Source organism: Mastomys coucha, chromosome X, assembly GCF_008632895.1.
Source record: "Mastomys coucha isolate ucsf_1 chromosome X, UCSF_Mcou_1, whole genome shotgun sequence".
Classification (NCBI taxonomy): domain Eukaryota; kingdom Metazoa; phylum Chordata; class Mammalia; order Rodentia; family Muridae; genus Mastomys; species Mastomys coucha.
The window spans coordinates 128,397,651-128,412,731 of NC_045030.1; the positions used below are offsets into that span (position 1 = coordinate 128,397,651).

Here is a 15,081-nt window from a genome sequence, read left to right on the forward strand (position 1 = left end):
TCCATAATTTGTTTTTTATTGGATATTTTCTTTATTTACATTTCAAATGTTATCCCCTTTCCCGGTTCCCCAGTCCCCCCTGGAAACTCCCTATCTCATTCCCCTCCCCCTGCTTCAATGACTTGGTTTTTTTTTTGTTTTGTTCTGGTTTGGTTTGGTTTTGGTTTTTCAAGACAAGGTTTCTCTGTGTAGCCCTGGCTGTCCTGGAATTCACTCTGTAGACCAGGCTGGCCTCGAACTCAGAAATCCACCTGCCTCTGCCTCCCAAGTGCTGGGATTAAAGGCGTGCGCCACCACCGCCTGGCTCAATGACTTGTTTTTTAAATGAACATTCTTATTTATCAAAACCAAGTGGTATTATATGAAATTCCTGGAAAACATTTCATGTACAGTATATAAGAGGGTGTATTCAGAATAGTTTATGAATGTCCATTTGGTCTAACATTCAATTTAACTCTGATAGTTTAGTGGCTTGATAAATCTACTAATCTATTATACTCTAACTTACACTTAAGGAATTTTAATGTTTTAAGTTTGCTAAATATATATGTATACATGTGTGTGTATATATACACATATATATGTGTACATACACAAGCACACACACATATACTTTTGCTGAATTTATATATACTTTTGCTGAATTGATCCATTTCATCATCATGGGGATGATTTCTTAGTGGTAGACTACTTGTCTGGCATGAATGAGGCCCTAGGTATAATTCAAGGTAGTATAGAACCTAAAAGAAAAAAGAAGTCCTTGTTATCATTTCATGACTTTGCTTGTTTGCTTTCATACTTTTAAGCTCAATTTATGAAAGTGCATGGTATGTTTGATACCTTTTGGCTTCCATTTTGCTGGAATATTTTGTTTCATCCCTTTATTCTCAGTAGATCAGTATAATTATAGGCAAAGTGATTTCTGTATAACAAGCACTTCCTGCTTAGAGATACTCAATGACCCTGCCATATAGTTCATTTTGTTTTTACAGCAGAATACCTGAGGCTGGTCATATATACGGAATGGTACATGTGCTGTTTATGAGGACTGGTAAGGTGCTGGCATGTTTGGCATCTGTTAAGGCTTAAAACTCCATCTGCAAGATGGCATATTGAATGCTCTACCTTCCAAGAGGATGAACATTCTCCTTCACATGGCAAACGTGCCAAAAGTGATGGCACTTTCCCAAGCCTCATTTTAATAGTGGAATTAATATATTTCTGAGGGCAGGTCTCTCATTGTCTAAACATATTCTATTAGGTTTCTATCTCCCAACACTCTCATCTTGCAGATTAATTTTTAAGCACATGAATTTATAGGGGATAAAAGTCATTCAAACCCAGGTAAGATCTGACTAATAATACTATAGCCCTTTTTGTCCTTGTCACTATCTTTCAGATCAGATCTCACTGATTGTACCTTCCATTCTCATATCTACTGTGATAAATGTATCACATCAGATGCCCCTCTTTGGATGTATGTATACTCCCTATTCTTGATCATCCATTTTCTGTGCAGCTCACCTTAGAAGTTCCTAGACATTTTATCATCTCCTCACAGATTATCTAACCTTGGATTTAAGGTACCGTCAAATCTCTTCCTAGTCCATTATTTTCCTTAGAACAATGGGATTCAACCTTCCTAATGTTGAGTCCCTTTAATATAGTTCCTCATGTTGTGGTGACCCCACATTCATAAAATTATTTTGTTGCTACTTCACAACTGCATTTTTTTACAGTTATGAATCAGAATGTAAACATTTTTGGAAATCAAGGTCTTCCAAAGGTGTTGTGCCCCACAGGTTGAGAGTCACTTCCTTAGAATGTATTTAGTCCCTCTTTTTCTGCATCATCAGAGTAGCACTTCACAGACTGAGCTAGATTGCGATTTGATCATAGTTATTTGTCTGGTTACCAGCATAAGTAATAAGAATAAATTCTATGGGAAACGGCTTGCTATCAATCAAGATGATATACTTACTTAGAAGGAAGTGTCTTGCATTGTATATTGAATATAAAATATTTCCTATATTCTCTTATGTTAAAACCTGTCAGTGTTTATTTGAGGAAGTTCTAGATATTTTGAGAGGTAGAAACTAGCTGAAAGAAGTAGACCACTGGAAGTGAGTTCTTGGTGGAATAGTTTGTCCCTGGTTCCTTCCCATTTTATTTATTTATTTATTTATTTATTTATTTGTGCATTGAGAAGCTAACGGTCTCCTCCTCTTCAGATGCCTGCCATGATATTATATCCTATCACATGATCAGAATTAAAAGTAAATGCAAACTATTGACTAAAATTTCAGAAGCCACCAGGTAAAATGAACCTTTTCACTTGTTTCTGTGAGATGAAAAGTTCAAGACAACACAAATTTGCAATAAGCAAATAATACAAAATACAACAAGACATACCCAAATTAAACTTAGAGTTTAGAAAAACAATGAATTCTTTTTCAGTGTTAGTTTTGTCTGATGGAAACACAGTCATAGAAAAGAGAATATATGAAAGTTAAAGTTAACTGAGAAATTCTTGAGCTTATTGCACTGTGTCCTGAGGAGGTAGGATTGTAATAAAGGCGAAAGTTCCTTAAATATGCTATCAGGAGAGACTTCAGACTTCCATATTTTATATTACTTTGGTAATTATTTCGGCCTTTCACTTTTTTCCCAGTGCATCAGTGAGGTTCATAAAGTCAGTAGATTCTCTGTGATTGCTATTTTCCTCACCCCTCTCAACTGCTTGAGGCATCACATGTAAAAGCTTAACAAATTGTATTGTTTGCTATTCACGCCAGACACTGCCTACTTTGTTTCCTTTTATGTCTTCTTCACTGCATTACATATCCAAATTCAAGATTTATTTATTCTATTAAATTCTACCTTAATAGGTTTAGCCCTCAGCTGAAGAAATCAAAATATTTTTGGATCCTGTACATGCATTTAAATGTGTTACCTTGGATATAATCTTGTGATCAGAAGCAAATGTGTCAAAGTTAGACTCCAGGTTCTTGTCACTGGCTTTAACCATAAAGGGATGATTTCTGGATAATGTATCATTTGGGGGAGCAAAAAACCATGTATGTCCTAAAGTCTCAGAAAAATCCCTTTTCTAAAACCAGCAACCAGTGACTTCCTTGAAACTAATAAAAAATGCAACATTTTCCTTGTCTTCATTCACAATAATATAAGATTTAAATGAATTTAATTTGTAAACATTTGCTGTTTTAGCCAAAAATGTTTTATCTAAAAACAGTGACTAATTTTAATGCAAAATAAATCTATATATCTTGAAAAGATCACAGTAGGTCTGCACCCTAGTGAATGTTATGATAGTTTTTTTTTTTTTCAAAAATTTAGCTTTTTGTCCTTTCATTCTTTCCAGTCCTCCTCTGACCACTTCCCCTCTTCACTGGATCCACTCTTCCTCTGTTTCCCTCCACAAAAAGAAGCAGGCCTCCTAGGAATATGAAATGAACATTGCATAACAAGTTACAATAAGACTAGGCACAAACCCTCATATCAAGGCTGGATGAGGCAACCCCGGTAGGAGGAAAAGGGTCCCAAGAGCAGGCAAAAGAGTCAGAGACAGTCCCTGCTCCCACTATTAGGAGCCCCACAAGAACACCCACCTCCATATCCATAAATATGTAAACAGAAGATCTAGCTCAGACCTATACAGGGTCAAGATTGCTGCTTCAGTCTTTGTGATCCCCTATGAGCCCTGCTTAGTTGATTTTTGGGCCATATTCTCCTAGTGTTCTTGACCTCTGTGGCTCCTACAATCCTTCCCTCCCCTTTCCTGTAGGGTTCCCTTGGCTTCACCTAGCGCTTGCTCGGCTGTGGGTCTCTGCATGTTATCTCTTTTCATCAGTTGCTGGATAATGGCCCTCTGGTGACAATTGGGTTAGGCACTGATCTATGAGTAAAGCAGAATATCATTAGGAATCATTTCATTGACTTTTTCTTGCCCGTCATGTTTAGTTCTATCCTGGGCCTCTGGGCTGCCCTGCCTCTGGTTCCTGGTCATCCAGGCAGTGTCAGGCATGGACCCCCTCTTGTGACATGGGCCTTAAGTTAGACTGGTCATTCGTTGACCATATCTTGGAGGCAGGGCAGATTGTAGGCTGAAGGTTTTGTGCCTGGGTTAGTGTTCACGGAAGTCTTGCCTGGTTACAGGTGAAGGCTGAAAGAATCAGGCCCCAAATCCAATCCCCATTCCTAGAAGTCTCCACTAGGATCACCCTGGTAGATTCCTGGGAGTTTTCATTGCACTAGGTTTCTACCTCACCTACAAATACCCACCTAGTTCCAGTCATCTCTCCCAGTACTCCCTCCCTCCACCTCCAACATGATCCCTCCTGTTCCCATCTGTACCTGTGTTTTGTCCTCTCACAGAGTATCTCCAATGTCTATTTAAATGTCTCCAATTTGAGCACAAAACAGACATCCAAAAACTAACCTATAAATTCTAAAAATCCTACCAAGTCAATTGATTTCTAACATTTCCTGTGAACAGTGTATGTGTGTATTCAAAAGATAATTTGTCAACATTGTGGCTGGAAATTCAGTCTACTTTCTCTACCCAACTTAACCACTTTTTCGTCAGTATATCAAATGTTTCTTAAGAGAGAATGTTAACACACTGGCATAAATTTATCTTATTCTAAAAGTTTCATGGAAGAGGGATTGATTTTATGATAACCGGATATGCTTTGGAACAGTTCACTTATCTAGGTTAAAAGCCAAACATCATTATATTCTAGTATCTCTTTGTCATTAATTCAAAATTCAGAAAAAATAAAAAATAGTTTGCCCTAGTGAAGATACATCACCATCATATTTGGCATGCTTTTTGATAGGATTAGCATATTCAGGGACTATTATACTTTATATCTTTTTGTCCCTGGGCTACATATTCAATTCTGGTGGTATCTTGGCAAAGTCATAGAGTAACTTGATGGTACAACTAAAATTCTAATCCTGAGATTTAGAATCTTAGGCCTTTACACTTCTAGTGTAGCAGAGTAACACTCAAATGCTTACAGAAAGTACTGACCATAAAACAGTGCACTAGCATAAAAAGTTTAAAACCAATTTAAAATTAGCACACCTCCACAATCCTTTACCATTTATAACACTTTTCTCCTTCAGTTTTATATTGATGGTCTTTTTCTAACCCAAAGTTAAGCTAAAACTGAATGCTAACTTCTCCTAAGCAACCTGTGGAATATTTGAAATTACAGCTTTAATGTGTGGTCTTCCTAGAGAATTGGTGACCAACACCATTTCTTGTCCTCGCATGGGCAGAACAATCATCTTTTGATGGAAATGATCACAAAGAAGTATTCAGAAATTAAAACACTTTAATATAAACATTTTTCAGAATATAGACTGATTTCTATCAGCCCTTTTGGAGAACATTTTAAAAGTATATATCATCTAATTTATTATACACTAATTTTCCACTTTCAGAACTAGAAAATACAAAAATACACTGCAAATTAGATTTAACGAAAAAGTCTACGTTGTTTCATACATTTTCATCAGAGAAAACAAAAACGTTAATACAGGACAGTAGTAAAATACCACCATTACTAACACAAATTCTTAAAAAGAATGGGTTCTGTGAAGTGTGGTCTCCCACAGGTCTGACCATTCTTCCAAAATCAAACAAGACTGGGAAAATTCAGGGTGGTATGGCTGTAGATTGCTTTGCAATTCACCATTTTAAGTACATTATTTCCATGAGCAAACAACTTATTTTCATTACAACTTGATGGACAAAGTAGAAACACCTCTACTTTAAGAAAACCACGTTATACATAAGCAATAGAGTAAGTTTTCTTTCTTAGAATAAGCCAAAGAAAGTGACTTAAAAAAAGCATAATGAATAATTTTACTTCATCTGGCTTCTGTTAAAGATTAACTGTACACATGTACAAATACACAAAGAACACAAGTTTTAGGAAACCAAAGTTTTCAACCTTTCTTCAAACTTAAGGTAACAAAACTGCACAGTAGAGTCCACTGAATCTTCTGCTTTCTCTTCAGCAGGTTTCCACTCATGCTTCTCAGTATCATGTCCTTGCTTTTTGAAGGGTAGGTATCTTTAAACTTTGTGGTTCTTCTTTCAATTACATTTTGAAAGGAGGGAGTGACAGAAAAAGAGGGGTGAGGGGAAGTAGGTGAGAGGAGAGCAGAGCAGAGGACACACACACACACACATACATACACATATGCAAGCACACATATATACATACACACTTATGCAAAGAGAGACTGTTTTATTTAATGGACACTGACTTTAATGTCTCTTCATCTGAAGTACTCAATTTTATCTAAAACTTCTCCACTGATTCCATCAGATTTTTCCTCCCACTGGTTTTCTTATTAACTCTTCGGTAAGTAAAACTAAAAGTTCAAATTCTTTGAGTAGGTTTACCTCAAAACAGTTCCTTGAGTGCTGGATTTGGATGTCTTGTATATTGTTTCTCATGTTCAACTTCAATTTTTGCAAACAAACAAACGACAACAAATAAAACCCAAAGGTTTTCTGTGCTGATGCTGTGCCTACTTTTCCTTGATTTCTCCTCTTATTCCAGTCTTTATCTAAGTCAGTATCAATTTCTTTTAGCCCTTCTTGGTATGCTATAGGTTCAGAACCCAAGAATTGACTCATCCCAAAGGATTTCCTCTTCTGTTCTTTCTTCAACAGATTTCTTTTTCTCTTTTTTGTGCTTACGTTCTTTCTCTGAGGATGTTTCATGTTTTCTTTTCTTTTTTCGGTGCTTGATTTTTTCAGAGCTGACTCCAGCTTTATCTTCCTCTCCTTTACTATGCCTGATGCTCTTGTCTTTGTCTAAATCTTTATCCTGATGGCTTCTTTTTCTTTTACGCTTAGATTGTTCCTTCTCTGGCCTTTCTTTTCCTTCCTCCAGGTGTCGCCTTCTCTTCTGATGTCGCCTTTTATGACTTGTTTCATGGGCACTGGCATTGTCATTTGAGGGCAGATGCTTGTAAATGTCATAGTCTACATTGTGTGAGCTAGGGTTATCCTCTTGTTGACTAAGGCTCAGGGAAGCAGGCATTTCTGAGAACTCATCTGTGGTAAGCTGATAGTAGCTATTAGCGTCTAGGCTCGGTTGATTCTCATAAGCTGGTAAGCAATGAGGTAACTTGTTTTCTCCTGCTTGTGCACCGCTGTATGGATCTGTGTAAATCTGGAAAGTCTCACTTGGGAGTCTTTCCTCAAACATTCTATGACTGGATCTTGTGTCATCTATTTCTCCGTAATTATGGGTTTCAAAAGAGCTATCAGTTCCTCTAAAAGAAATCTTTGGCTTGAATTCTCTAGATTCCTGCACCTTGTTGTAGTCATCAAATTCATTCTGGAAATCATCATTTCTCCCCTTTGAATGCGGTGGTACCCAGCGAGGAGATTGGCCCTCCACCGGGGAGCCATTGTATTCTTGCTGGTAGGTCTGTGGACCCTCAAATGAAAACCTTTCCTCACATGGCCTCTGTCTGTGTCCAGAATCAACCCTCTCTCTGGAACTGTGATCCCTGTACTTAGAGCTTTCTGACATCCGTCTAAAACTAATATTGGGATCGAGTCCTCTGGCCTTCTGCTCTTTGATGTAATCCTCAAGTTCATCTTGGAAAGAGTCATGTGTCTTTGATTCTGCTGGTAAACAGTGAGGTAACTGCTCTTCTGCTGCTCTAGAATCATTGTATGATCCTGGGTGTGCCCAGAAATTTTCAAGTGGAAGTGTTTGTTCAAGCATGTTATGTCTGGGTCTAGAATCAACCATTTCTCTGTATCCAGGGGCTTCCATGCAATTTTCCTCCATTTCCCTGAAATGAGCCTTGGGCTCTAGTTCTCTAGATTTCTTCATTTTGATGTAATCTCCACATTCAGCTTGGTAAGACTCTTGCATTTTCTTTGAATTCTTCACTTGATTGATAACATGAGATTCTCTACAAAGAAAATAATACAAAGTTTTGATTACTATGAGTATTTTCTTTGTTCTAAAGTATTAGTTTAAACAAAATCTACAGAGGTTTAAATAAAAATTTAAAAACCATAAATTAAAATAAGAATTTAATGCTCAAAATGCATAGTGCAGATAGATATCTCTGTAGAATTTCACAAGTTTTACACAAGAACATTTCTTAAAAGATAGCAGAGACACCAATTTCTCCACGAAATTGAAATAAAATCACAGGTGCAGAGTTGCAGGGAGAAGAAATGCTATGGAAAGATACCTGAATGCAATAGGAGACAAGAATAGGATGAAATAAGGGAACATTGAGTGTTAGGAGTATACAAGCTTTAAATAGATACCCATAATACCGAATGCATAGCATTAAACTAGGGATGGAAAAGATGCCCCTCAATGGGGCTTTAGCAGAAGAAGGAAAATGCTTGGTGAAACCAGCAGAAACCAGCGCCTTGCGAAAGTACAGTCCAAGATAGAGACCTATGATCTACACTATTAAGCTGACCCCAAAGAAGTCTCCTATATTCCTCAGATTAATTCACTGCTGCTGACATGAGGAAACAAAGTTTTCCTATTGTTCAGCCTTTTTTTCTGGATGAATAAACTCATGCATTTTAATACCTCCAAATCCCACTGCCCCACTGATTCATAGAATATATGCATTGTCCAGACTGTAAAGATCAACAAAGGGACTTTAGAGGTAAACGGCACCATAAATCAAACAGACTAACCATACAGTATTTGACTCAACAGCAGCAGAATACATATTGTTTTCAATGGCTTTTCTGAAATTGCATAGCCAGGGAAACATTAGGGAGAAGAGAAAAGTTGCTCCCTAAATGGATTTGGGCTTGCTTTCTAAGAGGGAAGCCGTATATACTGTTGTAAACCTGCTCCAAAACCCGTGACAGAAGAGATCTTGGACCCTGGGAAGGTACTGTAAGATGGTTGAGCTGAATTGACATAGCATCAAACTATCATCTACATATCTATATTTATATCCACAAAGGCTATTCTCTGCCTTAAATAGAAAAACCTCTCCATTGCAGATAAGTGCAAAGACTCATGGCTGAACAATATGCTGAGAATAAAGGCTCAGCCCTAGACTAGACATGTATGCTACCCACTTAAGATTCAAGAAATACTGTAGAAGATGGGTTAGAAAGAATTACTAAGTGCTGGTGAAGGGCAGAGGGCAGATGAAAAGTTCATCTTTTAAATACAACATAGATATGCAAATATGAACTTACAGGAGCTGTGTACACTGCCAATGGGTCCACAGATGTTGGGCCCTCCTACCAGTCAGATATGAAGAGGAAAAGGATTAATAAGGTACTACTACATATTGTTGATCCATTGTTAACCAACATATTCTTGGACAGGGCTAAGTATAATATCCAGATGTATACCCAATGGTGATTTCACAAGGTTCTTCTGATGGTTAATTCCAAACTCAAGATCATACAGACATCCCTAATTAAACTCTGTGGAACACTAAACAGAACCAAAAGCTCATACATAGAGAAAGAGATTTATAGGAAAGGGGGCTTGGAAAGTTGGAGGAAAAGAGGAGAGGTAGGGAGAATAAAAATAAAATACATACTGTATATGCACAAAATTGTTGAACAAAATTAAGTAATTAAGAAAAGAAGAAAAGAAAATACAAGAAAAAAATTTTGATAAGAATGCAGAGAAAAAGTAAGTATACATTTTTGTGGGAATTTAAATCAGTATAGCCACTATGGAAATCTATACGGAGTTTCTTCAAAAACTAAATGTATAACTACCATATGATCCAACTATATTATTCCTAAACATATACCCAAAAGAACCCTAGGTGGCCTACAAGAAGAAATGCCTACACAGCAATACTTGATGCAATACCATTTATAATAACCATGTTATACAGTAGTTTAGGTGACCATCAGCAGATAAAGAATGTGTTGTGATGTGCAAAGAAACACTGTTATGAAGAAAATTAAAAATCATATTGTTTGCTGAAAAAAATCCTGGAGATTATGATATTAAGTTAAATACTCCAGACCCTGAAAGTCAAATCTTGACTGTTTTCTTTCATATGTGAGATCTAGACAGCTTTTTAAATTTCCATAACAGTAAAAGGGAGACAATTAGGGAGGATAATAGGATAATGGGAGAATGAATATGATCAAGTATGTTTTATAAATACATGAAAGTATTGCCATGGAAGTAGTTATTTTATCTAAGAAATACATGCTAATAAAAAATCAATCCTAGGATAAAATGATGGATGGACATAAGAGTAGAAATGTCTTATACTATTGTAATATTACAAATGTTAATACATGTTGGTATACTGTAACTAATCAACATTAATAACCATTGCCATAATAAACTGTCTGAATGGCATGTTTTTAAAAATCAGTTATTTTGTAGATATATAGATGTGATAGGTTATTTACTTAAAGTCCCAAATTTTCTTTCTAATGTGTAAAGTTTCATTTGCTGAGTCTGACAATTTTGCTCCTGTGTTAGACTGAATAAGAATGGCTTCATAGGTTCATGTTTGAATACTTGGTCCCCTGTTAATGGAATTACTTGAAAAGGTATAGGGGGTGTGGCCTTATTGGAGGAGGCTTATCCTTGCAGGAAGAATTTAAGGTTCCAAAAGACTCTGACCATTCCCACTGCTATCTCTTTCTCTGCCTCCTACTTGCAGACCAAGAACTCTCAGCTGTTCCTATCACCAGACTTTTGTTTCATCATCATGGATTCTTATCCCTCTGAAACTGTTAAGCCCAATTAAATGCTTTATTTTATAAGTTACCTTGATAATAGTATTTTATTATAACAATAAAAAAGGAACTAAGACAGCTCCTAAATAATCATATCCAAATACTTTCTTATAGGATAAAATAATAAATTTTATGTTTTGACTTCAAAAGCAACAAACCAATTTATACAAAAATATAAATGACCCTTTCCCCTACTACCAAAATTACTGTGCAATTGTCCACTAACTTCTCCTCTTCTTAAAACCAAACATTAATATTGACTAAAAATGGCTCATGACCTCTGTTCTTAACCATTATACTCCACTGTATTTAATTCCTAGCAACCACATGGTGATTCACAACCATCTGTAATGAGATCTAATGCTCTCTTCTAGTGTGTCTTAAGACAGCTACAGTGTACTCACATAAAATAAATTTTTTTTTTTAAAAAAGATAATTACTAGATCACAGAATCCTTGGAATTAAGAAAACCATTTTGAAATGCTTTGAATTTGCATGGCTAGCCTTAAAAAAATGATCTTTTAGCACACATACAAAGAAAAAATAATGTTGTCTATTCAGAAGGAGTACTAATTTACCAGATGGATCTGTCAGTTCATTACTGTGATGAAATATCCTTGGCACTAGTATGTAGTCTGGTACAAATACCACTTACTACTTCTAGATTCAGGTCATAGGAAAATCACTATCTAGAAAGTCTGCAAAATATCTTAAAGAGTATTTGACTGGAAGCTTTGGTCTTTGGTAATATGAGAATGCTTTTCTTTTACAAGAGAAAAATACTTACTTAACTTGATGTTCAGTTCCTTGCATGTGGGATCGGAACATATGTAAAGATGGAAAGGTGATACTGCAGATATGGCATATGTAGGTTCTCATTCTATATGCTGTAAAATGAGAAAATTTTAAAAGATCAATATGGAAACTCTTAGAATCAGATAATATCAATGATAGATAAGAAATTATTAGAAACCCTCTACTTGAAGTTTCTCAAGAAAAATTTGTCCCAAAAGATAAAATAATTTCCTAGCAGTGATGGGATCAAATAGTAGAGTTAGCATCTCAGAGCTCAAGTCTCTAAATTTAATGCCCAGAATTCTTCACACTATATACTATATGTATAGTCTTTGTTTATTTCTTAATCATCTACTCTCTGCTTGCTCACTGTTCCTATATTTACTGTATAGCAGGGACCTCAAACTTGATATGGCTAACAAACTTATTATTCCTAGTTTTGAAACACCCTTTTTGTTTGCTGTTAGTTATTTTTTCTACCCAACCAAACCCCGAAATGTCCTATAACTTTAATTTAAAAATTGTAAAATGTTACTTTTTCAAACTGTAATCATTGTAGTTCACTAGTTAGTTAAAAATACATATATATGTATGTATATATATATATGTATACATATATGCATATATACATACACACATATACACATATGTACATACATATGTATACATACACAAGCAATTGATTTCCAGAATATATAAGGAACCCCAAAAGCTCAATAACAACAACAACAAAAAACCTTCTAGTCATTTCTCAAAAGGAGACATCCAATTGTCCAACAAGTACATAAAAATACAGAACATTACTAATCATCAGGCAAATGCAAACTGAAAGAACAAGGAAATTCCATCATACCCCAATAAGTATAGCTAATACAAAAAAGCCTAAAGATAGGAAATGTTGGTGAGGATGTGAAGAAAATGTTGGTAGAAATATCAATTAGAACAGCCATTCAAAATATGGAAGATACTTAAAAATTAGGGAAAGAATTATCATATATTCTTGTAAATATAATATTAGTGTACATGCAAAGCAACTGAAATCAGTATGTAAGAGACATGGACATTCCCATGTTTATTACATCATTATTCACAATATGCAAGAAATGTGCTCATCAACTGATGAATGGATAAAACATGGTATATACAATGGAATATTACTCTGTCATAAAAATACTAAAATCGGGGCCGGAGAGATAGCTCAGCAGTTAAGAGCACTGGTTGCTCTTCCAGAGGACCTGAGTTCAAATCCAAGAATCCACATGGTGGCTCACAACTGCCTATAATTTCAGATCTAGGGTATCCAACACACATGCTGAAAAACACCAATGCATATAAAGCAAAATATAAATAAATCATTTAAAAAAAAACACTAAAATCCTGATAGGGTCAAGAAGATTTGGGGTATTAGTTCATTGTATACCAATAGTAGATAACAATTATATTCCATATATTTCAAGAGGCTAGGAAAAGGACTCTGAAAAAATTCATTACAAAATCATAAATATCTTAGGATATAAATGTATTTCACTTGTCTTAGATATTATACAAAGTACACCTGTATCAAACATTATATGATAGTCCCAGTAGTACCCACAGCTTTAATGTTTTTGTGTCTCTGAAAACTTTGAATACAAGACTACTTAAAAAATCATCCTCTATCTCCCTTCCCTGGAGGATAAGTTCAGTTTCTGGAATGATTTTGTGAATTAGTTTTTAAAAATAATAATGCAAGTGAATTATAAGAGATGTTGTTGGATGAAGCCTACTTGATCGTGGTGAGTGATGGTTTTGATGTTTTCTTGGATTTGGTTTGCGAGAATTTTATTGAGTATTTTTGCATCAATACTTATAGGCAAGATTGGTATGAAGTTCTCTTTTTTGGTTGGGTCCTTGTATGGTTTAGGTATCAGAGTAATTATGGCTTCATAGAATGAGTTACATAGTGTTCCTTCTGTTTCTACTTTATGGAATAGTTTGAGGAAAATTGGTATCAGGTCTTCTTAGAAAGTCTGGTAAAATTCTGCACTAAATCCACCTAGCCCTGGGCTTTTTTGGTTGGGAGGTTTTTAATGACTTCTTCTATTTCCTTGTTTGATATGGGCCTGTTTAGGTAGTTTACCTACTCTTGATTTAATTTTGGTATGTGGTATTAGTCTAGAAAACCATACATTTCATTTAGATTTTCCAGTTTTGCTGAGTATAGACTTTTATAGTAATATCTGATGACTTTTTGAATTTCTTCCATTTCTCTTATGTCTCTCTTTTCATTTCTGAACTCCAATAGCTTATGCTGTAAGATCAAATATTGATACATGGGACCTCATGAAACTGGAAAGCTTCTGTAAGGCAAAGGACATAGCCAATAAGACAAATTGGCAACCTACAGATTGGGAAAAAATAATCTTCAGTAACCCCACATCCGATAGAGGGCTAATGTTCAAAATATATAAAGAACTCAACAAGCTAATCACCAAAAAAATCAAACAACCTAAACAAAAAATAGGATTTAGAACTAAACCAAGAATTCACAACAAAGGAATCTCGAATGGCCAAGAAGCACCTAAAGAAAAGTTCAAAGTCCTTAGTGACCATAGAAATGCAAATCAAAATGACCCTGAGATTCTACCTTATACCAATCAGAATGACTAAGATCAAAATCTCAGGCAACAGCACATGTTGGTGAAGATGTGGAGAGAGAGGAACACTCCTCCATTGCTGGTGGGATTGCAAGCTGGTACAACCACTCTGGTAATCAATCTGGAGGTTCCTCAGAAAATTGGAAATAGATCTACCTGAAAACCTAGCAGTACAACTCTTGAGAATATACCCAAAAAATGCCCCTGCTCTTGATTTAATTTTGGTATGTGGTATCTTTCTAGAAAACCATCCATTTCATCCAGATTTTCCAGTTTTGCTGAGTACAGACTTTTATAGTAGTATCTGACGACTTTTTGAATTTCTTCTGTTTCTGTTGTTATGTCTCCCTTTTCATTTCTGAACTCCAATAGCATGTGCTATTGTGTTATGCCACAGGGGCATGTGTTCCACTATGTTCATAGTGGCCTTATTTGTGTTAGCCAGAAGGTGGAAACAACCCAGATGTTCCATGACAGAAGAATGGATATAAAAAACGTGGTTCATTTACACAATGGAATACTACTCATCTATTAAGAATGAGGACATCCTGAGTTTTGTAGGCAAATGGATGGAAGTAGAAAATATCATCCTGAGTGAGGTAACTCAGACTCAAAAGGACATACATGGTATGTACTCACTAATAAGTAGATATTAGCCAAAAAAAACAAGCCAAACCAACCAAACAAACAAACAAAAAACTGGTGCTGAATACCCAAGATACAGCCCACAGAGCTCAAAAAGATCAACAAGTTGAGGGCCCAAGTGAGGATGCCTCAGTCCCACTTGGGAGGGAGAAGAAAGCAATCACAAGTGGTGAGGGAGGAAGGGAGGGACCCAGGAGGGAAAGTGGATGGGGGTTGTGGAGAGGGGAAGAT

The 15,081-nt window shown here is 35.9% G+C and overlaps 1 protein-coding gene across 7 annotated transcripts in view; it reads right to left on the reverse strand.

Annotated features, from left to right (window-relative positions):
* Positions 1 to 5,345: 5,345 nt before the first annotated feature.
* Zmat1 (zinc finger matrin-type 1) overlaps positions 5,346 to 15,081 on the reverse strand; it is a 63,676-nt gene continuing 53,940 nt past the window's right edge. For 6 of the 7 annotated variants that reach the window (XM_031367891.1, XM_031367863.1, XM_031367847.1 and 3 more), the window contains 3 exons: positions 11,562 to 11,661; positions 9,251 to 9,295; positions 5,346 to 7,977 (listed from right to left, as the gene is read on the reverse strand). In XM_031367891.1, the coding sequence (XP_031223751.1) occupies positions 6,657 to 7,977; positions 9,251 to 9,295; positions 11,562 to 11,661 (1,466 nt within the window). In that variant the 3' untranslated portion in view covers positions 5,346 to 6,656. The remainder of the gene's footprint in view (positions 7,978 to 9,250; positions 9,296 to 11,561; positions 11,662 to 15,081) is intronic. The other variant, XM_031367870.1, reaches the window with a different exon arrangement.